At 42.9% G+C, this 27,189-nt stretch overlaps 1 protein-coding gene across 6 annotated transcripts in view; it reads right to left on the bottom strand.

Moving 5' to 3' along the window:
• DIP2A (DIP2 acetate--CoA ligase A) overlaps positions 1–27,189 on the bottom strand; it is a 121,169-nt gene that overhangs the window by 80,072 nt on the left and 13,908 nt on the right. For 4 of the 6 annotated variants that reach the window (XM_086676227.1, XM_086676224.1, XM_086676225.1 and 1 more), the window contains exons 2-3: positions 4,871–4,942; positions 756–875 (exon numbers count right to left, since the gene is read on the bottom strand). In XM_086676227.1, coding sequence (XP_086532353.1) covers positions 756–875; positions 4,871–4,942 — 192 coding nt within the window. Of the gene's footprint in view, positions 1–755; positions 876–4,870; positions 4,943–16,760; positions 16,840–27,189 lie in introns of all 6 variants that reach the window. The other 2 variants (XM_086676228.1, XM_086676229.1) reach the window with 2 other exon arrangements.

Below are 27,189 nucleotides of genomic sequence, written 5' to 3'. Positions count from 1 at the left end.
CCTAATGTACAAAAATTACTAATACCGACCAGCCCCAAGCTCGAGGTAGAAAAATGGACAAAAACGTTTAAAGAAATTATACTAATCAGGGCGGGGGGGGAGAGGGGAGGACATTTCTCCAGAGATTTTAGAGCACCTATCTTGCAGGTTACATTAAGAGATACTGCGGCTGGGGGCGCCTGGGTGGCTCAGTCTGTCGGGCGTCCGACTTCGGCTCAGGTCATGATCTCATGGTCTGTGAGATCCTGCTTCGGATCTGTGTCTCCCTCTCTCCCTCTCTCTCTCTCTCTCTCTCTCTCTCTCTCTGTCAAAAATAAACATTAAAGGGGCGCCTGGGTGGCGCAGTCGGTTAAGCGTCCGACTTCAGCCAGGTCACGATCTCGCGGTCCGTGAGTTCGAGCCCCACGTCGGGCTCTGGGCTGATGGCTCAGAGCCTGGAGCCTGTTTCCGATTCTGTGTCTCCCTCTCTCTCTGCCCCTCCCCCGTTCATGCTCTGTCTCTCTCTGTCCCAAAAATAAATAAAAACGTTGAAAAAAAAAATTAAAAAATAAAAAAAAAAATAAACATTAAAAAAAAGATTTAAAGAGATACTGTGGTTGTGTGAAGGTTAATTTTTCTCTTGAAAAACATCATGATGTGGTGAATCATCATTCAAGTGAAAATAATTTCTTCAGCAGAGCAAAGAACATTTACAGCAAAGAACAAAGGACTGAAAGCCGGTCCACTCGTTGACGCCTGCCCCCTCTGGTCCCTACCTGACCGGAAGCGCTCGTCCCGTGAGTTGGTAGGCCGTAGCTTCTGCTGTTTGGGCGCTACAGCTGTGGTTTGTGAGGGACCTGGGATCCTATTCTCAGCTTGTAGGGATGGATCTACTCCTGCAAAACAATTTTGTAGGAATATCTTGTGTAAACAATTTGCTTCTCTGGTGATGGAAAAATCCATTTAAAACAGCACGTATTTGTCCTATGTTACTACATAGCATGCACCTTACCAAAAATAACAATCTGAGCACATGCACCCTGTGGTGGCCCTTGAAGTCCAGAAGCCCTGTATCTGGAGGTCAGGGACAGAACCATGAATGTCCACTTCTGGCTCTCTCTCCCAAAAGTGCCCAGCCTTCCCTGCCTCACTGTCCACCATCCCCAAAAAGGGTGACCATCACACATCATCCCCGAGACCATCAGCACAACACATGCAGCCACTTAGGGCAGATTCTCTTGGGAAGGTCCTTTAAAAGAATGCTTCTGCATCATAAACATTTCCTGAATCTGCAAAGGCCTGTGTGTCACTTTTCCTGGCACTATCCATGATGTCAACCAACTCAGTAAGAAACATCCCACTAAGCAGTCACTGGGGCATAACCAGTCGCCCTTGGACACAGGCAGAAACGTGGGACAGTGGAGAAGTGAGGGGTGCACGTAATAGTGAGTGTCAGGGAGCACGAGGTACAGAAACCTCAGGCACTGACAACCTCAGGCTGTGACGCCTGCTCGCTGTCTCCAAACCCAACACCTGGACGACGTGCTACACTGCTGCCAGGCCCACAGCCCCTGACCACACAGGTCCTGAGGACACAGTATGGGGAGTAAAGGGACGGGGCCCAAGTACACAAGGTCATGAAACAGAATCCATGGTGTTGTTTGAGCTCTAATTGGCTGATATTTGAGAACAGCACAAAGCAAAGCCTTCTGTCATGCTTCATCAAAGTAGTAAGTTTAGATTTATTCTCTAGCTCAAGACGTCTCATAAAAATAGGCAGCAGGCATTCCAGCCCTGTGGACTCCTCCAGCCCTTATCACCTCCTGAAAAGAGGCCATTTGTCCCTGCCTCCAACCCACTGCTGGACACAGTGTGGCAGAGCAACTCTGCGTGACCTGGAGATTCGCTGAGACAACACACCACGAGGACACGTGCAAGGACAGCAGGGAACATGGTGGCTCGGGACTCAGCACCACCACCAGGCCAAACTGTAGATGTGTGGGCAGAATAGACGTCACCACTGCTGCTCAGGTGCTACATTTTGGGGTGGCTAGTTACACAGAGCTAGACGATGGGACGACTCCTTCTGGAAGTCAGTGTTTAAGCTCTTCAAAATCTGAGCATATACAAACACATACACACGTAGGATAATACTGGTCAGCACTGTGACTGGCATTTTGTTCTTGTGACTCGATAAAATTACTCTCAAGTTCGTAATGGAGAATACATAGAGCCTTGTGCATTATGGATTACAAACAGGCATGTCGCAAAGTCATATACATGCGTATGGACATCCTTATGCTTGCATTCCAAAATATGGGTGTTTTTATTCTTTGAGATAGATTCATTTATTCCACAAAGATACAAGCCCAATGTGAAACGATCACACGAGAAAGCAGTACATTTTTAATTTTTACAGGTACCAAGAAATAATTTTCTAAAAAAGTTACAGCAATATACATGCCCATAAGCAATGCACGAAAGTGCTATTTCCTCACATCCTTTTCAGCCCTGGGTGCTAAAAATGTTTTTTTAGAATTTTGCCAATCTCGTAGGAGGAAAATGGTTTGCTTTAATTTGCACTTCCACACCTGTTAGTGGGGTGAACGTAATTTAATGTTTACTGCCCATCCACAATTCCTCTTCCTTGAATTTCTATTCATTTCATCCAGCTAACAAGTTCTCGAAGAAAACCTGCAGGAGGCCCTGCTCTGCTGGGGACACGACCCTGGCCTGTGCACACACCTGAGAGCAGGGGCCCTGAGAGCAGCTGGTGGCAGCTCAGCCATTCTGAAATATTTTCATTTCTAGGGAACCAAACATACCCACTTTCTTTTCCTTTCTAACTTCCAGGTCTCCTATCTTATAAACACCATTCAGAAGTCACTCAAATATTCTCCTGAATGTTATAGTATTTTATAATCACAAACATACTGAGAGCTTTTATCCTTCTCAAGTTCCTGTTGGCTGATGGTGGAGAGGAAGAACCCAGCCCCGTACAGGGCCGGTCCCCACTGTAAGGTGCGGCCTCCTCCCCGCGCTCCCTGCGGCACTTCCAGACCGCCCACCCTTCCGCTCACTGGTTCTTCTGCCCCGAACACCCAACACCCTCTTGCAATGACTGTACGTGCACACAGTCCGTTTACCACCCTGAAGGCAGGTCCTTTCTCACTAGGGTTCTTTTTCAACGATGTATTACCTACTCTCAGAACTTTTCTCCTTCAAATGGGTTATTATTTCCAATCCCAGGTTTGGAAATTTTAAAAATCAGCCAGCGGTATTCAGACTGGACTACATAACGTTCACAGATTAATTTGCAAACTGACATTTTAGGATACTAACTTTTTCTATTTAGGAAATTGGTATCTTTCTTCATATTTTAGGGTCTTGGCTATTTCTTTCAAATGGATTTTACGATCCTAATATAGGTTCTGTGGCTTTCTTGCTAAATGTATTAATAAGCATTTGACAGTTTATTGCCATTACAAATGTACATTTTTTCATTAAAATATTGCCAGATAAAAGCTATTGATCCTTGCACATCTGTCTTCTATCAGACCAAGAACTCTTACTAAGTCTAACGGGTAAGTAAGCAGTCACCCGTGTTTCCAAGGAACGAAACAATACCATCTCTAAGTGCAGATGACTGTCTCCAATATTCATCCTGCCTGTTCTCCTGTCACACTGCAGTGGCAGTGGCCACCAGAGCAGAGTGGCATCAGAACGGGCATGGCAAGTAACGCTTTCTCACCCTGCCTGGGCTGGGGATGCTACGGTTGTGTCACCTAGTCTGACAGTTGCTGGTGACGTTTGTCACATGGGCTTAAAGACACTTTTAACGGTTCCCTTCAATTCCAGTTTTACTCAGAGTCTGCTTTTCTTTTGTTTTGGATTAATGCAAGTCAGTACATAATGAGCCTCCTGGACCTCTTTTTATTGTTGATTTATTTTAAAATATGTCATGCTGACATAGACAGTATAAAGGATGTGTTCAGTTTACAAATTATCACACAGAAGAAAACCGACGTGAAAACTGCCCTGGGAAGGAAATAAACACTCGAGCGCCTTCGGAGCCCCTGCACAACCACCTCACACCACGATGACATGGGGGGCTGACTTCAGTGCAAACCACTCCCTTGTCTTTACCAACTACACAAGAGTTCCTCAACAGCGCGGTCTGGCGTGTTTTTTCAAGTTATACTGCCTGTATCCCTTCGTGATTGTTTCCTTCACTCCCCATCGTGTTTATGAGATTCATCCTTGCTGCTGCGTGTCGGTCTTCAAGCTTTCCACTGGGTGGACTCTGCCAACGGACATGTGAGTTCTTGGCACTTCAGGGATGTAAGAAACATTCTTGTGCACAGAGAGAGGACAAGGTGCAAATGTCTGTCCAAAGCACGTGTGCACCCAAAGGACAGCTGCTGTCACCTCTGCCCCTCGTCAGCTATACCAGCTGTCCACACCCCACTGTTTAAATCCCCTCCAACAACCCAAGGTAGGTTATGGCTCTAATCCACATTTCTCTGATTACTGCTGAGGTTAAACATTTTTTTGTCTGCTTGTTGGCTAGTAGGGTTTCTGCTTACAACATAGTGATTCAAGTCTTCAGCCCCATTTTTCTAGTGGGCTTTTTTTTTAATCGTGTTGGGGGTCTTTCTTGCTATTTAAGCTTAATTAATTACAATTAAATTAAAAATTCAGTCTCTCGGTTACACTAGCCATATTTCAAGTGCTCAACAGCCATACATGGCTAATGGTTACAGAACATTGCCATTATCACAAAAAGTTAATAAATAGGAAATATACCAATGTTAAACTCTAAAATCAATTTTTAAGTCAAGTTTGGTGAGAAAAATGACGGTTAGAAAACAGTTGAGTGTGTTGACTTTACCTTGAATAAGCGGGATATAGCGTGCAAGCAGTTTTGCCCGTTTCTTTTCATACCCTTTTTGAGTGATGTCACCTAAAACGACAGTGGAAAAAGACAATTACATCTCCTCCAGAGTTCCAAAATTTTTGGATTAAAAATTAATTCATAATGGAGAACCTTGAAACACTAATGCATTGTATGATGCGTCCATACAATGGAATACTAGCAGTAAAAAGGAACAAACCATTGACATATACAACAATCTGGATAGAGTTCACATGAACATTGGAAAGAAGCCAGGCTCAAAGGGCTACATGCTGAATTATTCCATTTGTATGACAGTCTGGAAAAGATAAAACTATAGGGACAGAGAAGACAGTGGCTGCCAGGACATGGGCATGAGAAAACGGCTGAGTACAGTGGGGAACAAGGGAATCTGGGGGTTCATGACACTGCTCTGTTGCGATGGTGATGGCGGCCCATGACAGCACATGCTGGTCAAAACCTGCTAGAACTGCACACCGGAAGAGAGACTTTTATTGTAGGTCAATAATACTTTAATGTTTAAAAACTGCATTTGGTATTCCCTAAGAGCCTGTCAGAAATGCAGACTTTAAAAAAATTTAATAAAAAATGTAAAAATAAAAATTTTTACAGTTTAAAAAAAAAAAAAGAGAAAGAAAGAAAAGTAGCCTCCTGGGCCACACTATCGAACATGAGTCCGCATTTTACCAAGATCCCGAAGCGGCTCCTGTGCAGGTTCGTGCTGTGGAAGAGCTGGTCTCAGGCCAAAGCACACCTCTGAGCAACGACTCAGGCACAGGTGTGGCTGTTCTGACAAATCACCAAAAGAAGAACAACCTAAAAATGAATTAAACCACCAGGAACAAGACAGGAAGTGTGTCTTCATGGAAACCCTTCTCGATCTATGTGCACGTTCGGTTTCCTAGAGAGAACTTGGCATGCCCAAAGTGAATGTGTCACGCTTTAGAGATTTTATTTAGACCAGAAACGTACATTACAATTTCCACTGGTATCTTGTTTGGACAGACTTTCTTCAATGGAAAGTTTTAATGTTTTGTAACCGCTCCTCACTCTCCCAGCCCCTGTCCCGATCAGACAAGCATGGGGGCAGGCTGCGGAAATCAGGAGACATGAGTGGCTATCATTGAGGGATGCTTTACCAAGTATTTTCTGTATATGAACTCTTCAGAGAGAGAGTCAGGGAGGGGCAGAGAGGAGGAGAAAGGATCCGAAGCAGGCTCTGCATGGACAGCAGAGAGCCCGGACGCTTGACCGACTGAGCCACCAGGCTATACGAACTCTTGACCGCAGAATTTGTTGTGTCAAAACACCCAACAACACTGAATGTGTCACATCTAAGTTAAGACTCACTGAGAGTCTCGGCATTAATACACCATCCTACAGAAGACGATTCTGGGGTCAGGGAAGCACCAGGCCAGGTTACCTCAAGTTCCCAGCGGGTCGGGCACTGCTTTAACCACAGCTCATTCAGTCCAGTCCTCCCCGGCGAGCCCGTCTTATCTCTTCTGCGCTTTATTTATCCCTCTGTCCCCACCTTATTCCCCCCGCCACCCCTACAGAAAACTAGCCTTAATTTGAATTTGTTCTGCAGAATGTATACTAGTTTGTGTCCTTGTATTTTTACTTTACCTAAATGGCATTATATTGCAAATCTCACTCTGCCTATTTTTTCCCCTGCTAAGCACTCCATTTTTAACATGAGTCAATCCATGATGCAGTGAGCATGCCTAATCCCCTGTGAATTGCCATGGCCCATGGGGGTGCACTGTCCTTGTCCTACCCACTCACTGGACACTCACAGACCCCAATCTGCGCCAGGATATGATTGTGCAATTCAGCTTATTAATTTTTAATTTATGCACAACTTTAAAGTGCATGTATTTTTTATAGAAGTATCTACTAAAAAATGTTTCCTCTGAAATATATGAAAATATGTAATTAAGACAAACTTAAATGAAAACTAAATACTGTTACACTAAACTAAAACTGATAAATCCCTATTTAAAAGCAGAGCATTTGATTTTCCAGGATATTTAAAAATTAAGTATTCATTTCCTAGAAAGGGCTCCTTCTTAGGTCCCCATTTCAAAGGAACATTTACACGGTAAAGGTGTCAAAGAGCATTCAGAAATTAAACGTTAACTCCCTGCTTCATGCCTGTGATATTACAAAAGCAGTCTCGTGTTTTTTAGTGAACCAGTTGAACACAACCAGCTACACATTTTCATGTGTAACCAGTTACCATACTTCACCCATCCAACTTAGACACTAACCCAACACGCCACTGAATGCAACACTTCTACCCACACAAAGAGCAAGGTAGAATTCCAAAACAGAATGCAGATACAAAACTAATAAGCTAATAAAAAAGAGACTCAAATAGAAGTTTTCGGAACCCAAGTTCAGTAAACACTAAAGAGACAAACAGCAGAGCCAAACTCCCCACCTAGCTGCACAAAACTGGGGTAACACTGACCCAACAGCTGAAGGCAATCTCAGTCAGACTAATGCTCGCCCCTGGCTGAGCACCCCAGCACCTGGGGGACTTGGGGAAAATGCCAGGACCCATCCTTCTCTCGTGGTCTGTGGGCTGGTAGCTGTTCTTACCAGCCCTCCAGGAAGGGGTATGATACTGAGCCAGAGCTCAGGTTGACCTCCATTGCTGCAAGCCAAAGTCACTTAAGATTACAAATGCAAAATCTCAAATGATACCTTCAAGTCCCAACCACAGTTTTTTGGGTTTTTTTTTAGTGTTTATTTATTTATTTTGAGAGAAAGAGAGAGAGACAGAGAGAGAGAGAGAGAGAGAGAGAGAGAGAGAGAGAGAGAGAGAGACCGAGCAGGGAGAGAGGGAGACAGAGAATCCCAAGTAGGCTCCACACTGTCAGCACAGAGCCCAATGTGGGGCTTGAGCCCACAAACTGTGAGATCAGGACCCGAGCCGAAATCAAGAGTTGGATGCTTAACTGACTGAGCCACCCAGACACTTCTCCAACCACACTCTCTAAAAGCCTATTCTCAAAATCATTCAACAATTCCTTAAGGTCACAGCAACAAGGATAGGCAATGCACATTACATATAACAGCAAATAATGGGAGACAACTTAATCTTTCATCAAAAGGAAAGAAGAAAGAAAGAAAGAAAGAAAGAAAGAAAGAAAGAAAGAAAGAAAGAAAGAAAGAAAGAAAGAAAGAAAGAAAGAAAGAAAAGAAAAGAAAGAATTAAATATACTGCCATAAATCATCACTGCAGAATACTGTTGGTCCTAAAAAAAAAATGCCTTGGTATTTGGAAGGTAAGGGATGGGTATCACTTAACATAGATTCATGATATCCTATTAAGTAAAAGCAGCAAGTTGAAAAACTATACACATAAAGAATGATCTAATTCTGGGAATTAAAACTATGCATAACTAAAACTATGCATGTGTCCAGGTGTGTACATTTTCCTCCAGGAAATATCTGGAGGGATGCCCAATTATTAATAGTGATTCATTTATTTAGCTTGGGGTGGGTGTGAGGAATATTTTGTTTTTTACTTCATATACTTTTGAACTCTTTACATTTTTTAGCACAATAGTTATAATTAAGAATATATGGAAAATAGTTTGATAATGTACTATGGTTATATAAGATGTTATTGCAGGAAACTGAATGAATTCTATGTACTATTTCCGTAACTTGTGAGACTAAAATTATCTCAAAATAAAAAGTTAAAAATACATGGGAGAGACTATATAAAATTGGTCTTATTTCTTTTTCAAGTGACAAAATTTCTCAGTGAAACCATCTGGGCATGCAGATTTACTTTCCAGAAGGTTGTTTCCCCCCCCCACCCCCTTCTTTTATTTTGCTTAATTAAAGCTTTATATATTCCTTAAAGCAGTTTCAAGTTCACAGCAAAATTGGGGGCAAGATAGAGTTCCTATCTAGAGTATCCTATCCTAGACCCCCTGCCCTGACACATGCACCCCTCCCCACATTCTGAACATCTTCCATCAGGGTAGTACATGGTTTCAACTGATGAACTATATGGATACGTAATAGTCACCCAAAGTCCACAGTTTAGTTATGGTTCACTCTTGGTGTACGTTCTGTGGGTTTGGACAAATGTATAATAATATATATCCATCATTATGATGTCCTAGAGTATTTTCACTGCTCTAAAAATCCTCTGTGCTCTGCTATTCGTCCCTTCCCCCACCCCTCAGCCCCAGGCAACCACTGATCCTTCTACTGTCTCCACAGTTTTCGGGAATGTCATATAGTTTTAATCATACAGTAACCTTTCATATTGACTTCATTTAGTAATATGCATTTAAGTTTCTTCCATGTCTTTTCTTGGCTTGACAGCTCATTTCTTTTGTTGAATAATATCCCATTGGGTGGATGAACCAGTTTATTTACCTGTTTACCTACTGAAGGGCATCCTGGTTGCTTCCAAATTTTGGAAATTATGAATAAACCTTCTGCAAACAACTGTGTGCAGGTTTTTGTATGGACATGTTTTCATTTCCTTTGGGTGAATACCAAAGAATGCGATTACTGGGTCGTATGGTAAGAGCATGTTTAGTCTTGTAAGAAACCACCAAACTGTCTTCCAAGGTGGTTGCATCGCTCTGTTTTCCCACCAGCAGTGAATGAGCATTCCTGTTGCTCCTCAGAGCCTGTGTTGTGTTGCTCCACATCTTTGCGATTAGTGTTGTCAGTATTCTAAATTGTGGCCATTCTCATAGGTAGGTAGTGGTAGCTCATTATTGTTTGAATTGGCACTTCCCAGATGACATATGAATGTGGAGCATCTTTTCATATGCTTATTTCCCATCTCTATGTCTTCTCTGGTGAGGGGTCTGTTAAGGTCTTTGGACCATTTTTCAATCAGATTGTTTGTTTCCTTACTGTTGAGTTTGAAGAATTCTTTGTATGTTTTGGGTAATAGTCCTTTATCAGATGTGTTTTTTGTAAACAATGGCCTGTCTTCCCTTCTTAACCCCGGCTTTTGCAGAGCAGTTTTTAATTTTAACAGAGTGTATCTTTTCAATTATTTACTTCATGGATTGTGCCTTCGGTGTCATATCCAAAAAGTCATCACCATACCCAAGTTCACCTAGTGTTTCTCCTATCTTCTATCAACTAGTTTTACAGTTCTGCATTTTTACATTTAGGTATGAAATCCATTTTCAGTTAATTTTTGTGAGGGGTGCAAGGTTCATTTTCTTTGCATATGGATGTCCAGTTGTTCCAGCACCATTTGTTGGAAAGACCATCTTTGCTCCACTGTACGGACTTTGCTCTTCTGTCAAAGATTAATTGGCTATATTTATATGGGCCTATTTCTGGCTTCTCTGTTCTCCATTGAGAACAGAATTTGTCTAATCTGTTGTCAACACCACACTGTCTTGATCACTGTAGCTTTACAGTGAGTCCCAAAGTCAGATAGTGTCAGTCTTCCAACTTTGTTCATCTCCTCCATGTGTTGGCTATTCTGGGTCTCTTGTGGCTATTGACAAACTGGTTCTAAAGTTTGTAAGAAGAGACAAATTTGCTGGTATTCTTTTTAATTTTTTTTTTTTTTGAGACAGAGAGAGAGAGAGAGAGAGAGAGAGCATGCAGGGGAAGGGCAAAGAGAAAGGGAGAGGATCTGAAGTGGGTTCTGTGTTGACAGCAGAGAGCTTGATGTGGGGCTTTAACTCATGAACTGTGAGATCATGACCTGAGTTGAAGTCAGATGCTAAATGGACTGAGCCAACCAGATGCCCCATAAACTGATATTTGGAGATTACATTCAATCTATTGATCAACTTGGGAAGAACGGACATCTTCGCAATATTGTCTTCCTGTCCGTGAACACAGAATATCTCTCCACTTATTTAGTTCTTCTTTATCAGTGTTTTGTAGTTTTCTTCACACAGATTTTATACATATTTTATTTTATACTTAAGTATTTGATTTGGGGGGGTGCTCATGTAAATAGTATTGTGGGGGGTTTTTGGTCTTGTTTTTTTTCATGTTTATTTATTTTTGAGACGGTGGGGAAGGGCAGAGAGAGAGGGAGACACAGAATCTGAAGCAGGCTCCAGGCTCCATCTGAGTTGTCAGCACAGAGCCCAACACAGGGCTCAAACCCACAAACCCTCAGATCATGACCTGAGCTGAAGTTGGATGCCTAACCAACTGAATGAGTCACCCAGACACCCCTTAATTTTAAATTCCATTTGTTCTATGATGGTATATAGGAAAGTCATGGACTTTCCACATACTGACCTTGTATCATGAACCTGGCTACAACTGTCTATTAGTTCCAGGGTTTTTTTTTTTTTGGTGGGGGGTGGAAGTCTTGTTAATCCTTTTGGATTTTTTTTTTTTTTAATTTCCCCCTTAAAAAAATTTTTTTAAGATTTTAAATAATCTCTACATCCAGAAGGTGGGGCTGGAACTCACAGCCCTGAAGTCAGGAGTTGCATGCTCCACTGACTGAGCCAACCAGGAACCCCTCCATGTTCTACATAGACAACCATGTCATCTATGAACAAAGACCATTTTATTTTTTCCTTCCCAACCTGTATACCTTCTATTTCCTTTTCTCATCGCATTAGCTAGAACTTCCACTACAATGTCAAAAAGGGAATGGTGAGGGGAGTCATCCTTGCCTGAGGTCTGTTCTTACAGGGAAAGCTTCGAGCTCCTCCCCATTAAGTATGATGTTAGCTGTGTGTGTGTGTGTGTGTGTGTGTATGTGTGTGTGTGTGTGTGTGTGTGTGTTAAGTTTTTAAAGTTTATTTATTTGAGAGAGAGAAAGAGAGAACGTGAGCAGGGGAAGGGTAGAGAGAAGGAAAGAGAGAATCCCAAGCAGGCTCTGTACTGTCAGTGCAGAGCCTGACACAGGGCTCCAACTCACCATGAACCATGAGATCATGACTTGAACTGAAATCAAGAGTTGGACACTTAAGCGACTGAGCCACCCAGGCACCCAGCTGTGTTTTTTGTTTTTTATAGATATTGTGCTTTATCAAGTTGAGGAAGTCCCCCTCTATTCCCAGTTTTTATCTTGAATAAGTGCTGGTTTTTGCCAATTGCTTTTGCTGTATCTTTGTACATATTGTGAAATGAACACAATAAACTCTAGTCAGCCATCACCACAGAGTTACAATTTTTTTTCTTGTGAGGAGAACTTTTAAGATCTTCTCTCTTAGAAACTTCCAAATATCACCATGTGATTTTCTTTCTCTAGCCTGTTGCTGTGATGAACTCCATTAATTGATTTTCAAATGTTGAACCAGCCTTGCAGACTTGGGATAAATCCTGCTTGGTCAGAGTATATAATTCTTTTTATACATTGTTGGATTCAATTTGCTAATATTTTGAGGACTTTTGCATCTATATTCATGAAAGATATTGGTCTATAGTTTTATCTTGTAATGTCTTTGTCTGGTTTTGGTATTAGGGTAATGCAGGCCTCATAGAATGAAGTATTCCCTCTACTTCCATTCTATGAAACAGACTTCGAAGAATGGCTCATCTCCTCCTTAAGTGTTTGGTAGAATTCCCCAATGAACCCATCTGGGCCCAGTGTTTTCTATCTTGAAAGGCGATAATTTTTTTATTATTATTTTTTAATTTACATCCAAGTTAGTTAGCATATAGTGCAATAATTATTTCAGGAGTAGAATCCAGAAAGGTGATTAATTACTGATTCAATTTATTTTTTAAATAGTTTTCTTTAATGTTTATCTAGTTTTGAGAGAGAGAGAGAGAGAGAGAGAGAGAGAGAGAGAGAGAGCACGAGCAGGGGAGGGACAGAGAGAGAGGGAGGCATGCAATGTGAAGGCTCCAGGCTCTGAGCTGTCAGCACAGAGCCCGACACGGGGCTCAAACCCAAGATCGTGACCTGAGCCGAGGTTGGACACTTAACCAACTGAGCCACTCAGGCAACCCTGATTCAATTTCTTTATTAGATATAGGCCTATTCAGATCGTCTATTTCTTCTTGTGTGAGTTTGGCAAACTGTATCTTTCAAGGAGTTGGTCCTTCTCATCTAGGTTACCAAATTCAGGGGAACAGAGTTGTTCATAGTATTCCTTTATTATCCTTTTTTTTTTTAAATGTTTTTAATGCTTATTTATTTTTAAGAGGGGGAGACAGAGACAGAGCATGAGAAGGGGAGGGGCAGAGAGAGAGCGAGACACAGAATCCAAAGCAGGCTCCAGGCTCCAAGCTGTCAGCACAGAGCCCGATGTAGGGCTAGAACTCAGGAACTATGAGATCATGACCCGAGCCGAAGTTGGACGCTCAACCAACTGAGCCACCGAGGTGCCCCACTTTATTATCCTTTTAATATCCAAAGATCAGTATGATTTTCCTTTCATTTCTGACATTAGTAATTTGTGTCCTTTTTAAAAATTTTTTTGAAGTTTATTTATTTTGAGAGACAGAGACAGTATGATCAGGGGAGGGGCAGAGAGAGACGGAGACAGAGAATCCCAAGCAGGCTCCACACCACCAGCACAGAGCTCAATGCAGGACTCAACCCCACAAAACCATGAGATCATGACCTGAGCTGAAACCAACAGTTGGATGCTTAACCAACTGAGCCACCGAAGCACCCCATGTGTCCTCTCTTTTGTAATTAGTCTAGCTAAAGACTTATTAATTTCACTGATTTACAAAGAACCAGCTTTTCCATTGACTTCTGGGGTTTGGTTCATTTATTTCTGCTCTAATTATCTCTTTTATTCTATTTAGTTTTGCTTTAATTTGCTCTTCCTTTTATAGTTTCCTAAGAAGGAAACTTGGGTTATTGATTTTTTAAACAGATATAATTGACATATAACATCATATTAAAGCTTCAGGTGTACAACGTGATTTGATACTTGTATATATTGTGAAATGAACACAACTCTAGTCAGTCATCACGACAGATTTATCATTTTTTTCTTGTGAGGAAAACTTTTAAGATCTGTTTTCTTAGCAGCGTCCAAATACCACCAGTCTGTTCTCTGTTATCTATGAGCTCTGGTTTGTTTTGTTTTGTTAGATTCCACATATAAATGATATATATAGGGACCCCTGGGTGGCTCAGTCAGTTAAGCATTTGACTCTTGATCTAGGCTCAGGTCATGATCTTACAGTTCATGGATTGGAGCCCGCCCCCACCATGTTGGGCTCTGTGCTGACAGTATAGAGCCTGCTTGGGATTCTCTCTGTCTCTCTGCTCCTTCCCCCCTGCCAAATAAATAAACTTTAAAAAATAATATATTTGTGTGTGTGTGTGTGTGTGTGTGTATGTGTGTGTGTGTGTGTGTGTGTGTTCAATGTATACGTTTCCCTTTAAACACTGCTTTTGCTGCATCCCACAAATTTTGATAAGTTGTATTTTTATTTTCATTTAGTTCAAAATATTTTAGAATTTCTCTTGAATTTCTCTTTTGACCTGTTATTTAGAAGTATGTTGTTTAATCTCTACACTTTTTTTTTTTTTTTTAATTTTTTTTTTCAATGTTTATTTATTTTTGGGACAGAGAGAGACAGAGCATGAACGGGGGAGGGGCAGAGAGAGAGGGAGACACAGAATCGGAAACAGGCTCCAGGCTCCGAGCCATCAGCCCAGAGCCTGACGCGGGGCTTGAACTCACGGACCGCGAGATCGTGACCTGGCTGAAGTCGGACGCTTAACCGACTGCGCCACCCAGGCGCCCCTCTACACTTTTTAAAAAAAGTTTATTTATTTTGAGAGAGACAGAGACAGTGTGAGGGAAGGGGCAGAGAGAGAGGGAGAGAAAGAATCCCAAGCAGACTCTGCGCTGCCAGCACAGAGCCCAAGGTGGGGCTTGAACTCACAAAACCGTGAGATCATGAACTGAGCTGAAACCAAGAGTCAGACGCTTAACCGACTGAGTCACCCAGGTGCACATAATTTGAGTTCTCTTTGTTATTGATTTCTAATTTAATTCTGTTGTGGTTTGAGAGCAATACTGTATGATTTCTATTCTTTTAAATCTGTGAAGATGTGTTTTATGGCCCAGAATGTGGTCTACCTTGGTGAATGCTTCATGTGGGCTTGAAAAGAAACTGTATTCTGCTGTTGTTGGATGAAACAGTCTACAGATATCCATTATCCAGCAGATAGATGATATTGTTTGAATTCAAGTGTGTCTTTACTGATTTTGTTTGCTGGATCTGTCCTTTTCTGACAGAGGGGTGTTGAAGTCTCCAGCTATGATAGTGGATTCATCTATTTTTCTTTGCAATTCTATTCATTTTTTGCCTCACAGAGTTCGATGTCCATTGTGAGGTACATACACATGAAAAACTGTCATGTTTTTAATGGAGAAAACCATTAATGACCCCTTTATCATTATGTAATCCCTCTTTCCCTGATAACTTTCCTTGCTTTAAAGGTTCTGATAATACCTCAGCAGGTTAGGCTTTGGTTAACTGGTTTCCCCCTGAAGGCAGACTTTGTTGTGAACAAAGTGCTTAAGAGTATTTCAAACCGACCCTTCCCCACCCCCACCCCTGGCCCCCCAACGCTCCCCACTCCCTTCCCCTGCCAAAAGCCTGAAGGGATTTTTCTCCCGTATTTACTGTGGGAAACTGGTCAAGCTCCTGGAGGTAAATTTTGCAATGTTGTGTGGACTCCCTTATGAATGAGTCTCCCTGGAGATTTTAACTCTCAGAGTTGTCCACACCAGGCTTCCAGCACTAGTTCCCATGATGGCTTCTGATCACTGAGGCTCTGCTCTGGGGAGCTGACGACCTGTATTCACCTGTCTCTCCAATCTTGGAAGCTGTGGTTCGCCTGTATCTTCCCCTTTCTTACAGATCCAAGAAAAGCTGCAGATTTTTCAATCTGTTCAGCTTTTTACTTGTCAAGATTGAATGGCAACTTTCAAGCTTCTTACATATGAAGAAACCAGAGGGTTTTTAACTTATGAATTCTATTTGTTATAGGACTATTCAGGTTATTCGTCTCTTTGGATAAGTTTTGGTCAGTAGTCTGTGATTTTCAGGAAATTGTACACTTCATCTAAGTTGTTGAATGTGTGTAGGGCTGTTAATAGGATTCCTTTATTATCCTTTTAATGTCTGTGGGATCTATGGTAATATCCTCCCCTTTCATTCTTGATACAGGTAATTTGTGTCTTGTCTATTCTTGGAGGTTTATCAATTTTATCATCTTTTTAAAGAACTGGTTTTTTGGTTTCATTGATTTTTCTCTATTGTTTTTCTGTTTTCAATTTCATTGATTTCTGCTCTTATCGTTTTCCTTCTATTAGGGAAATTCAAACTAAAACCATGATGAGATACCATGCTACACCTATTAGAATGGCTAAAATAAAAAATACTAATGGAATCAAGTGCTGACAAGGATGTGGAACAATAGAACTATATATATGGCTGGTAGGTATGTAAATGGTACAGCCACTCTGGAGAACAGTTTGGAAGTTTTTTATAAAGTTAAACATATACTCAACATAGGACCCAGCAATTCTACTCTTAGCTATCTACCCTCGAGAAATAAAAACACTTATGTTCATGCAAAAACCTGTATACACGTTTACAGCAACTTTATTCATAATCACCCCAAACTGGAAACAGCCCAATTGTCAAATGAACGGATAAAAAGACCATGGTATAACCACAGCAAGTAATATTACTCTGTAACAAAAAGGAACAGACTGTTGACATATACAAAAATGTAGATGAATCTCAAAAATATGCTAAGTGAAATAAGCCAGTCTCAAAAGGTTACACACTGTATGACATTCTTCAACAGACAAAACCCACAGGGATGAAGAGCAGATTAATGGTTACTAGGCATTAAGGGTGGGAAGGGGTGACTGAATAGGGATAGCATGAGGCATACCTGGGGGTGATGGAGCTGTTCTGTATCCTGATTATCATGGTGGTTGACATGAATCTGTAGGGTGTGAAGATTCACAGAGCTGTACGTGAAAAGAAAAAAATCTACTCGACTGTATGCTAATTAAAAATAAAAAAACAAACAAATACATGTGTACCACAGAAGGGGCTACAGGGATGGAAGGGATGGCGAGACAGGCAAGGGGTGCCCCCACTAGAACCTTCCTCAGGTACCTACCTGTGAGGTAGGCAAAAGAGAAGTCACCAGTTACAAATCAGAGCCCCAAAGCCTGAGAGGAACATCTGACATAAAAAAGTGCTTCAGGCAGGCAGCAGCTGGGTAATCGATACAGACCAAGTGTGACCGAGGAAGGAGCAGCCATACAGGGCAGGGCACCATAGGCAGGAGCCTCAGAGCCCAGGCAGCATCCAATCTGGCCCAAACGGCCCTTCAGTAGGCTGCCTTGACCACTTCAAGTTCAGTGCCAACCAGAGATCAGATGCTTACCAGAGACCTTGGACCCAAGTGAGCTAGACAGTGTTCATTCCTTTAGAAAGGGTATTGGCCCCTACTGTGTCCCCAAAGAAGGGGTCCAAGAGTCTACTGCAGCCCAGTCCAGGCCATACATGCCTACTCAAGCTCCCAAGGCAGGGATATCTGTGCTATCACAGCTGTGCATGTTCACAACTGCTGCTGGACTGGACACGACCTGCTGGAAGTGACCAAAGGGAAGAAGGCAAAGAAGCAACAAAAAGAGGGATGGTAGGCACACAGGGCTCCACACCTGATCACTGTAGAACTTCCAGACAGACCTCTACAGGGAAAACCAGGCAGGCCAGAGCCTGTGACCCAGGAAAAGAGGTAGAGAAAATCTGTTAGAAAACCTAAAGATTAATATTTTGTTTGTTGGTACCATGTGTTGGTTAATAGTGGTTCCTGAACTCAATATAAGCAGGTGGGAATTTCACTCTGCAAGTCTTAAAAGTTTCCTAAACAATAGTCTTAAATACACAGATCTAGTGCACAACAGCAGAACCTGACTGCAGAGTTTAAATTATTTATGGTCAACGTTGAAGAGCATTCATTAAATACGCTTCCATAGTAGGGATGGAGTGTCTATTCTCTCGTATGTGATTAAAAACAAGCTTTCCAGGTGTTGTTTAATAAATATTATTTTCTTTTCTCTCTGTAAAGTTTTTAATAAACTACAGAAAATAAGTTGATTAAACTCAAAATATATATATATTTGTATGTATATTTACATTTATATACACACACACACACAGACACACATGAATTCTATTTAATGGCAGTGGCAGACGGGGGCTCAAACCAACTTTCCCAATGAAAACAACAAGAAAGACTGAATTAAAAAATGTTTTTAAAAACTGTTGGAAGATACCAAAGCACTAACAAAGAAGTGAAGAACTGGAGGCCAACTTTTTCCCTGGAGGGGTCTGACAATTTAAAAAGTAGCAACCAAGTGGCTAAGCTAAGCAGAGCTTTGACAGACTCACGAACTGCGCACTCCCCAAGGAGGAGGAGGCCCACAAACACTCTCGGTCATTTGAGATTTGGAGAGACCACACTCTTGGGTATGAACTGGAAATAAGAGTAGCCTTCACAGGGTCAAGAGCTAGTTTCAAATCATTCTCTCCATATCTGGATTCACGTGATCTTGGACTGTACGCACCCCATCCCATTCACGTGCAAGAAGCAAAAGTAAACCCTTTATGCAGAAACACAGAAACATCTAGAGTCACAAATCATTGCTACGCCTACAGTGTCTCTGGCCTATAGACAACAGGAAGCTGGGACTACAAGCCATGAAAACCAATAGATAATAGGAAGATACAGACAAGAAAGCCACATAATGGAGTTTTAAAACAACCATAATCAACATGTTCAAGGAATTAAAAAGCAAGATTGTGTTTAAAAAAAAAAAAAAAGGTGGGGGGGGGCGGTGCGCCTGGGTGGCTTAGTTGGTTAAGCATCCGACTTTGGCTCAGGTCATGATCTCACGGCTTGTGAGTTCGAGCCCCACGTTGGGCTCTGTGCTGACAGCTTAGAGCCCGGAGCCTGCTTCCGATTCTGTGTCTCCCTCTCTCTCTGCCCTTTCCCCGCTCACTCTGTTTCTCTCTCTCTCTCAAAAATAAATAAACATTTAAAAAAATTTTTTTTAAGTTAATTCTATGCCTGAAAAATACTGTATCCCAAATCCAGGAATAAATTTCACAAAAGATACATAAGACTACTAAACAGAAACTAAAAGCACTGTTGAGGTAAAGTTTAAAAGACCTAAAGAAATGAAGGGATATAGCACATCTGTGAATCTGAGCACTCAATACTGTAAAGATATCATTTCTGTCCAAATAGATCCTTAGAGTCTGAGTAATTATAATTAAAACTCTTGCAGGGTGTGTGTGTGTGTGTGTGTGTGTGTGTGTAGAAATAGACAGGCTGATGCTAAAACGTACATGGAAAATGCAAAGGGCCAAGATCAGCAAATCAAACTTGAAAACTAAAAGGGGCAGACTTTCCCAGACACGGAGCCTCACCATTACGCTACAGTACAGAGAGGGAGGAAGGCTAAAATGAACAAGGAGAGCAACGGAGCAGCAATCAGTGGAAAGCAGTGGGGAAAAGATGGCCTTTTCCATAAATGTGCTGGGTCAACTGAATATCCACACGAAACAGAAATGAAATGACTCTTTTCTCACAAAACTCAACTCCAGGTAGATTATGCATCTAAATGTGAAAGATCAATAAAGCTCTTAAAAATAATATAAAAAAATATCTTCATGACCATGAGGTAGGGAAAGAACTCTTAAATATGACACAAAGATTACTAACCATAAAGGAAAAAACAAAAATGACCTGCAATACAATTCACAAAGAGGTAATAAGGAACAAATAGTAAAAGAAAATATTCTCTCCCCTAAGTATATTGCAGACCTTGAGGTGAGTGGATTCATTACTGAAGCCGCTATAACAAATTACCACAAACTTGGTGGTGGCTTAAAATAAGAAAAATTCACTCACTCACAGTTCTGGAGGTCAGAAGTCCAAAATCAGTTTCACTGAGCCCAAATGAAGGTGACAAAAGAGCCACACTACCTCTTAAGACTCCGGGAGAGAAGTCTCCCAGCTTAAGACTTAAGACTCTTCCAGCTTGAGGGGCGCCTGGGTGGCGCAGTCGGTTGAGCGTCCGACTTCAGCCAGGTCACGATCTCGCGGTCCGTGAGTTCGAGCCCCGCGTCAGGCTCTGGGCTGATGGCTCGGAGCCTGGAGCCTGTTTCCGATTCTGTGTCTCCCTCTCTCTCTGCCCCTCCCCCGTTCATGCTCTGTCTCTCTCTGTCCCCAAAATAAATAAACGTTGAAAAAAATTTAAAAAAAAAAAAAATAGGGGCGCCTGGGTGGCGCAGTCGGTTAAGCGTCCGACTTCAGCCAGGTCACGATCTCGCGGTCCGTGAGTTCGAGCCCCGCATCAGGCTCTGGGCTGATGGCTCAGAGCCTGGAGCCTGTTTCCAATTCTGTGTCTCCCTCTCTCTCTGCTCCTCCCCCGTTCATGCTCTGTCTCTCTCTGTCCCAAAAATAAATAAACGTTGAAAAAAAAAATTTTTTTTAAATAAAAAGACTCTTCCAGCTTGAATGCCAGCATGCCCTGAGTTGGGGCCACATCACTCCAATCTCTGCCTTGAAGCCCATCCGCCTCTCCTCCTCTGTGTGCATCCAATCCCCCTCTGCCTCTCTCTTCTAAAGACACTTTTGAGGGGCGCCTGGGTGGCTTAGTCAATTGGGCATCTGACTTCGGCCCAGGTCATGATTTTGCGGTTTGTGAGTTCGAGCCCCACGTCGGGCTCTGCGCTGACAGCTCAGAGCCTGGAGCCTGCTTCGGATTCTGTCTCCCGTCTCTCTCTGCCCCTCCCCCACTCTCACTGTCTCTCTCTCTCTCTCTCTCTGTCTCAAAAATAAAAACATAAAAAAATATTTTTAAAAAGACACTTTTGATGGTATGTCAATTCCATCCAAAAAAATCCAGGTAACTCATCTCAAGATCAAGTTAGTCATATCTGCAAAGACTCTTTTTCCAAATATAGTAATGTTCACAGGTTCCAACTATTAGGACATGATGGGGTGGGGGGGTACCACCAATAAATGCATTACAATGTGTGACCAATAAAAAATATACACGGATCTTTAAAACTGCTATGCCCTTCGGAAGAGGAACACGTGTACTCCTTGAGTCACTTTGGGAAGAGCAAACATCTCCAGGTCAACAATGCCAGATCTACCCTAACAAAGCGGCCACACAGATAAACCGTACGACTGTGGTCTAGCGGGAGCACATCGACCCACGGAATAAGGCAGAAGCTGCGGCCAGAACAGGCTGATAGTCGGATGCAGAGCAAGCCTGCCTTGATCCACCCTGGATCCACTTACTCCAGTACTGAGTCCCCTTCGACTCCTATACCGTCTGCCAACCGCCACCCTTCGGGCCTGGCCAGGTCTGAAGGCACTCTCCATTGCCCTCTTTTCCCGAGCTCTTCCCCATGCTGGCTTGCATCTGAGCTCCTAGACCAAGGCCTTGAGGCCTCCCCCGGGGACCCTTCTCCACGTGGACTATGGGGCAATGCCAGTGCCAATGTGCAGACAGTTCATCCTCCATTTCTTTCAAAATATACACTCAGGGGGCGCCTGGGTGGCGCAGTCGGTTAAGCGTCCGACTTCAGCCAGGTCACGATCTCGCGGTCCGTGAGTTCGAGCCCCGCGTCGGGCTCTGGGCTGATGGCTCAGAGCCTGGAGCCTGTTCCCGATTCTGTGTCTCCCTCTCTCTCTGACCCTCCCCTGTTCATGCTCTGTCTCTCTCTGTCCCAAAAATAAATAAACGTTGAAAAAAAAATTAAAAAAAAAAATACACTCAGGACTGCATGATAAGTGGTGGATATATGTCACTAAACATATGTCACAACCTACAGGGTCTACAACACCAGAAGGAAACTCGGGGAGCCTGGGTGATGACGTGTCGGTGTACATTCAATGATAGAACAATTGTACACTCTGTGGGGTGGTCAAAATGGGGGAGGCTGTGCACTGTGTGGAGGACAAGCAGCATACGGGCACTCTGCACTTGCCACTCAGTTTCGCTGTGAACTGCTCTAAAAATAGTTTACTAATTTAAAAAATATATACTCGGGGAAAAAATTGATACACCATGGTATAATCATATAAAACAACGCCAGAAAGCAGTTAGTTAGAAGGAGTCAATTACCTGTATTAACGTAATCATTGCCATAATTCTAAAAACATAGTGTTGAGATTAAAAGCAAGTTTCAGAAGGACTCATACAGATCATTTAAAACATGCAAAATAGCACCATAGATTGCTCAAGGATATATGGAAATGCGGTAAAATAAAACACCAACTGCAGGAGAGAAGCTAGCAGAAGGGGAATAGAATCAGCATGAGTGTGGCTTCCACACCCTCTTAATGGTTCTTTGTAAAAAATCTGAAGCTAATATGACAAAAATCTTCATTTTTTGAAAAATCAAGCAGCAGGTACATGGGTGTGCATATCATGATTCTGTCAACTTTTCTGTATGTTTGAAATATTCAAAATTAGAAAGAAAATTAAACAAGAAGTGGTCATCCACACTCAACAGTCTCTGACTCTTAAAAGACCTTCAGACTGGATTTTGCAGCTGGCCACGTTGCTCTTCCCCAAGGTCAGAGTCGTCGCTCCATGCAAGTGTCTGCCATATACTCTCTCCAGTCCTCAATAGCTTATCTCATTTACGGGTGCCTGGGTGGCTCAGTCGGTTAAATGTCCAACTTGGGCCCAGGTCATGATCTCACCTTGAGTTTGAGCCCCGTATCAGGCTCCTGTGCTGACAGCTCAGAGCCTGGAGCCTGCTTCGGATTCTGTATCTCCCTCTCTCTCTGCCCCTCCCTGCCTCTCTCACTTCTCTCTCTCTGTCTCTGTCTCTCTCTCAAAAATAAACATTAAAAAAAATTTTTTTTAATAAATAAATAAATAATCTCATTTAGCTGAACATGCATCTAAGACAATCAAGTAAACAGACAGCAACATCACAGAGAAGGATAAGATTCTTCCATAAAAATATGGCTCTTGCCTAACAAGTCTGTATTACATAAATGTGTAAATAGATAATAAACCTTTTAAAAACAGCAAGGCTGGCTCACCCAGCTTGCCCGGTGTAACACCTGACTCTTGACCTCAGAGTTGTGAGTTCAAGCCCCACATTGAGTGTAGAAATTACTTTTTTAAAAAAATGACATAATAGGGGCGCCTGGGTGGCTCAGTCGGTTGAGCATCTGACTTCAGCTCAGGTCATGATCTTGCGGTTCGTGAGTTTGAGCCCCACGTCGGGCTTTGTGCTGACAGCTCAGAGCCTGGAGCCTGCTTTGGATTCTCTGTCTTCCTCTCTCTGCCCCTTCCCTGTTCATGCTCATGCTCTGTCTCTCAAAAATGAATAAACGTTAAAAAAAAATTTTTTTTTAATGACATAATAAAAGATTTGCTCGGACTGCTGTTTTAAAAAAATTAAAAATAGGGGCGCCTGGGTGGCGCAGTTGGTTAAGCGTCCGACTTCAGCCAGGTCACGATCTCGCGGTCCGTGAGTTCGAGCCCCGCGTCGGGCTCTGGGCTGATGGCTCAGAGCCTGGAGCCTGTTTCTGATTCTGTGTCTCCCTCTCTCTCTGCCCCTCCCCCATTCATGCTCTGTCTCTCTCTGTCCCAAAAATAAATAAACGTTGAAAAAAAAAATTAAAAAAAAAAAAATTTTTAAAATAAAAAAATAAACATAGCAGACATTTAATGCAAGAATGCTTTTAAACATTACTAGGTGAGATAAAGTCACACTATGATGTGATACTTGTTGGACACTCACGATCAGAACTTGGAATGCTGCTCCTGCAGCTGGAAGGGGAAGTTATACATCGTCCACTCTGGCATTTCCTAACTTTTCAGCTGCACACCTTCTCCTCAGGTGAGCTCTCCCGAGGAGTCTAAGTGGAGAGTCTGCTCTGGCTGCGGCTGGGTTTGGGGTGGGGGGTGGTGCCTGCCTTCCAGGCGCACCCCCTCTACCCCCATATAGCTGGCCGCCCTCCTAAGGGGATGGCAGATTGGGGAACACTCCTGAAAACTCTCTACACCATCCTCTCTACACCACCATCTCCCATGACTGTCCCTCCCCGGCTCAGTTCAAAGGACACACTGTCCATCTGTTACTACTCTGCCTCATTCCTATCTTCCCTACCCAGATGGTGCTCGCCGTTCTGATCTACCTTTCTGACTTTCCAGAATCTAGACTGCTGTCCACTTCTTTTTAGTTTTTAAAATTTCTTCCATTTCAATGAGATTTGGGAGAGGAGAGTTAGCATTACCTCCTCACGTTCATGAGCATCAACCCAGCACAACTCCATTCCCACAAATGCTTCCCATGTGGAAACCCTCTCCTGCCTCTGCCCATACTCTCGTCCCTCCTGCTCCTGCTGTGGCACCTTCTTCAGTCTCCCCTGTGGCCTCCTGTCTCTGCCTTTCCTTTATGGGTTTGGGTTCCCCAGGGTTTTGTCCTAGGGCCTCTCTGCATGACTCAGTTCTCCCTACGGGGTCATCGTATTCACTTCAATCATGATTTACTGCCACTGACTTCCAAATTTCTACTTTTGGGCAAGCCTTTCTAGAAAGTACCAGTCCCGCACATCCAAATGCCCCCTGGTCACCCCACACTCCACAGGTATGAAATGGACATGTTCTCTCCGAGTTCTGTTCTTTGTGAACAGTTCCATCATTTCTCAGTCACCCATTTGGGAAACTCAGGAGTCTCCCTAGACTCCTGACGTCCCCTTCTTTACACCGAAACCTGTGGATTCTACTTCAGACCATCGTCTCCATTCCACAGCCCATCATCTCTTGCCCCAGATCACTACAACGTGCTCTTTAAGTGTTCTGCTCCCAATTTAGTGCTCCACCAACCCACTCTCTCCATGCTGCCAGAAAACATTCTCAATCACCAAGTGAGAAAGGGAGGAGAGACAGAAAGACAGAGACAGAGAAAGGTCACACAGGAACATTTCAATTGCTGCTTAATGCCTTTAAAAAAAAAAAAAAGAACTACCGACTCTATCATTTGTTAAGGAAGACCCACTTAAAATAAAGCACCTGAGAATAGCCATCCCCTTAGCCCTTTTATAAAAACGGAAAATTGGCCATCTGATTTTAAGATTTCACGGGTTCCTGAGAGCACACATGTATCATATTTCAATATTTCCCATTTTCTCCCCATTGTCAAGTACAGGGGTAGAAAGCTGTTTACTTCTTTTCAACAGAATGTCTTCGCAGAGCATACACTTCGCTGTGCTGTCAGATACAGCAGCCAGGAGGCACTGGGGCTGTGAAAGCTGCTGCTGTTGCAGCGCTACTTACTAAAACCTCTGTCCACACTGAAGTGCACTGCCACCACGTTCAGATAGTGCTTCTCTGAACCTGAGGATTCTAATCTATCCCAGCAGTCGGTTTGTCTACCCCACACAACTCAATACTCCCTGTTTATTTATTCATTGCCACAGTGTTTAAGTTTAGTTTATTTATTTATTTATTTATTTATTTATTTATTTATTTAATTTATTGAGAGAGAGAGAGAACAGGAGAGGAGCAGAGAGAGAAGGAGAGAGAGAGAATCCCAAGCTTGACCTCATGGGCCATGAGATCATGATGTGAGCTGAAATCTACAGTTGGTCGTTCAACTGCTCAACCGACTGAGCCACCCAGGAGCCTCTATTGTCACAGTTTTAAAATTACTCTTGGTTATCTCGTAGGGAATGAGCCTGACCTTTGTTCTTTTCTTCCCACTTGAAAAATGTCTCAACTCTTCTGGGAAGTTTACTCTTTTATAAACTCTAGGGTCAGACAATATATAGACAAATTCAGGGACGATAAACATACCTACACTACTGAGGGTCCTTCCCTACCCCAAAGCATGGTATGATACTTTCCACTCTCCTACTTCTGGTCCGCTAAAAGTCCTCAGTAATATGCTGTGAATTTCCAAATGACAGCTGACACATCTCTTGTTGGACATTCCTGGGCACCAGATTATTTTGTGGCTATTGTGAAAGGGTGGGTTTTTTTCAGCTGATTCCTTCAAACCAGTTACTTGTGGTGTGAAAACACGTTACTGATTCCCTGGGGTGGAACTGCACCCAGCACTTTGGCAGCCTTGTTAATTCTGACGCTTCACCAATTCTCTGGGACTGTTTTGTGTAAGTAAACTTACAGTTTACAAATAGTTTTGTCTCCTCCTTACCAATCGTAATATCAATAGATGTTAGATAACTAGATCTTTATTGTCTTCCTAATTTTATGGGAGTATTTTAAAAATTTAAGTTTAAAATTTTTCTTTGAGGGAGAGAGAGTGCACACGAGGGTGGGGAGGGGACAAGAGCTAGGGAGACAGAGGATCCAAAGCAGGCTGTATGCTGACAGCAGACAGCCCGATGCGGGGCTCAAACCCACAGACCTTGACATCATGACCTGAGCCAACAATCACAAGGTCTGGGGGTTTGAGCCCCACATCGGGCTCTGTGCTGACAGCTCAGAGCCTGGAGTGTGCTCTGGATTCTATGTCTCCCTCTCTCTCGGCCCTTCCCCCACTTGCGCTCTCTCTCTTTCTCTCAAAAATAAATAAACATTAAAAAAATTTTTAATTTAAATTTTAATGAATTAAAAGTATATTAAATTGATTTTTCAGTTTCCCAGTCCCACGTATGACTAGTGGCTACCACAGTGGTAACGGCTACAGTGACTGCAGCACTAAACCTTTCCAACACCACAGATAATTCTAGAGCTGACAGGTACCTGTCTCAGTCCTACTCACCTCACACATCCACAACACCCACCCGGCTGCAGGAAGCATTTGAGTTTCTTTCAACACTGGTCAAGACTCCAGAGGGCCCAGTCCAGGTTCCTTACCAGGATGCATAAATCCTCCTATAAGCCAAACCCCTGCCTTTCCCAACCTGCTCTCTCTACCCATCTGCCTGGGGAGCATAGTCTGGAAATACTCCAGCCCACCTCAGCTTTGGCTCATCTTCCTTTGTCTAGCATGTTCTTCCCTGTCCTCCTACTACACCCTCTGCACACATGCTTTCAAAATAAAAAACTGCAGGGGCACCTGGGTGGCTCAGTAGGTTGAGCATCCAACTGTTGGCTTCAGCTCAGGTCATGATCCCAGCGTCGCCCAGTGTGGACAGCTACCCCCAAATGAGTCCCATACCCATTTCACAATACTGCCACTGTTTATGTGTCTTTCCACCCTCACTAGGTCATGAGCATCTTGGCACTCAGTCTGTTGAATACTGTTGAATGACACGATGACACACAGAGTCAGCTTGGTGGCCAGAACGAAAT

Source organism: Puma concolor, chromosome C2 (genome assembly GCF_028749965.1).
Source record: "Puma concolor isolate L17-30 chromosome C2, mPumCon1.1.hap2, whole genome shotgun sequence".
NCBI classification, from domain to species: domain Eukaryota; kingdom Metazoa; phylum Chordata; class Mammalia; order Carnivora; family Felidae; genus Puma; species Puma concolor.
The sequence above is the reverse complement of the archived record's forward strand: the minus strand, read 5'-3'. Positions and strand labels throughout refer to the sequence as shown.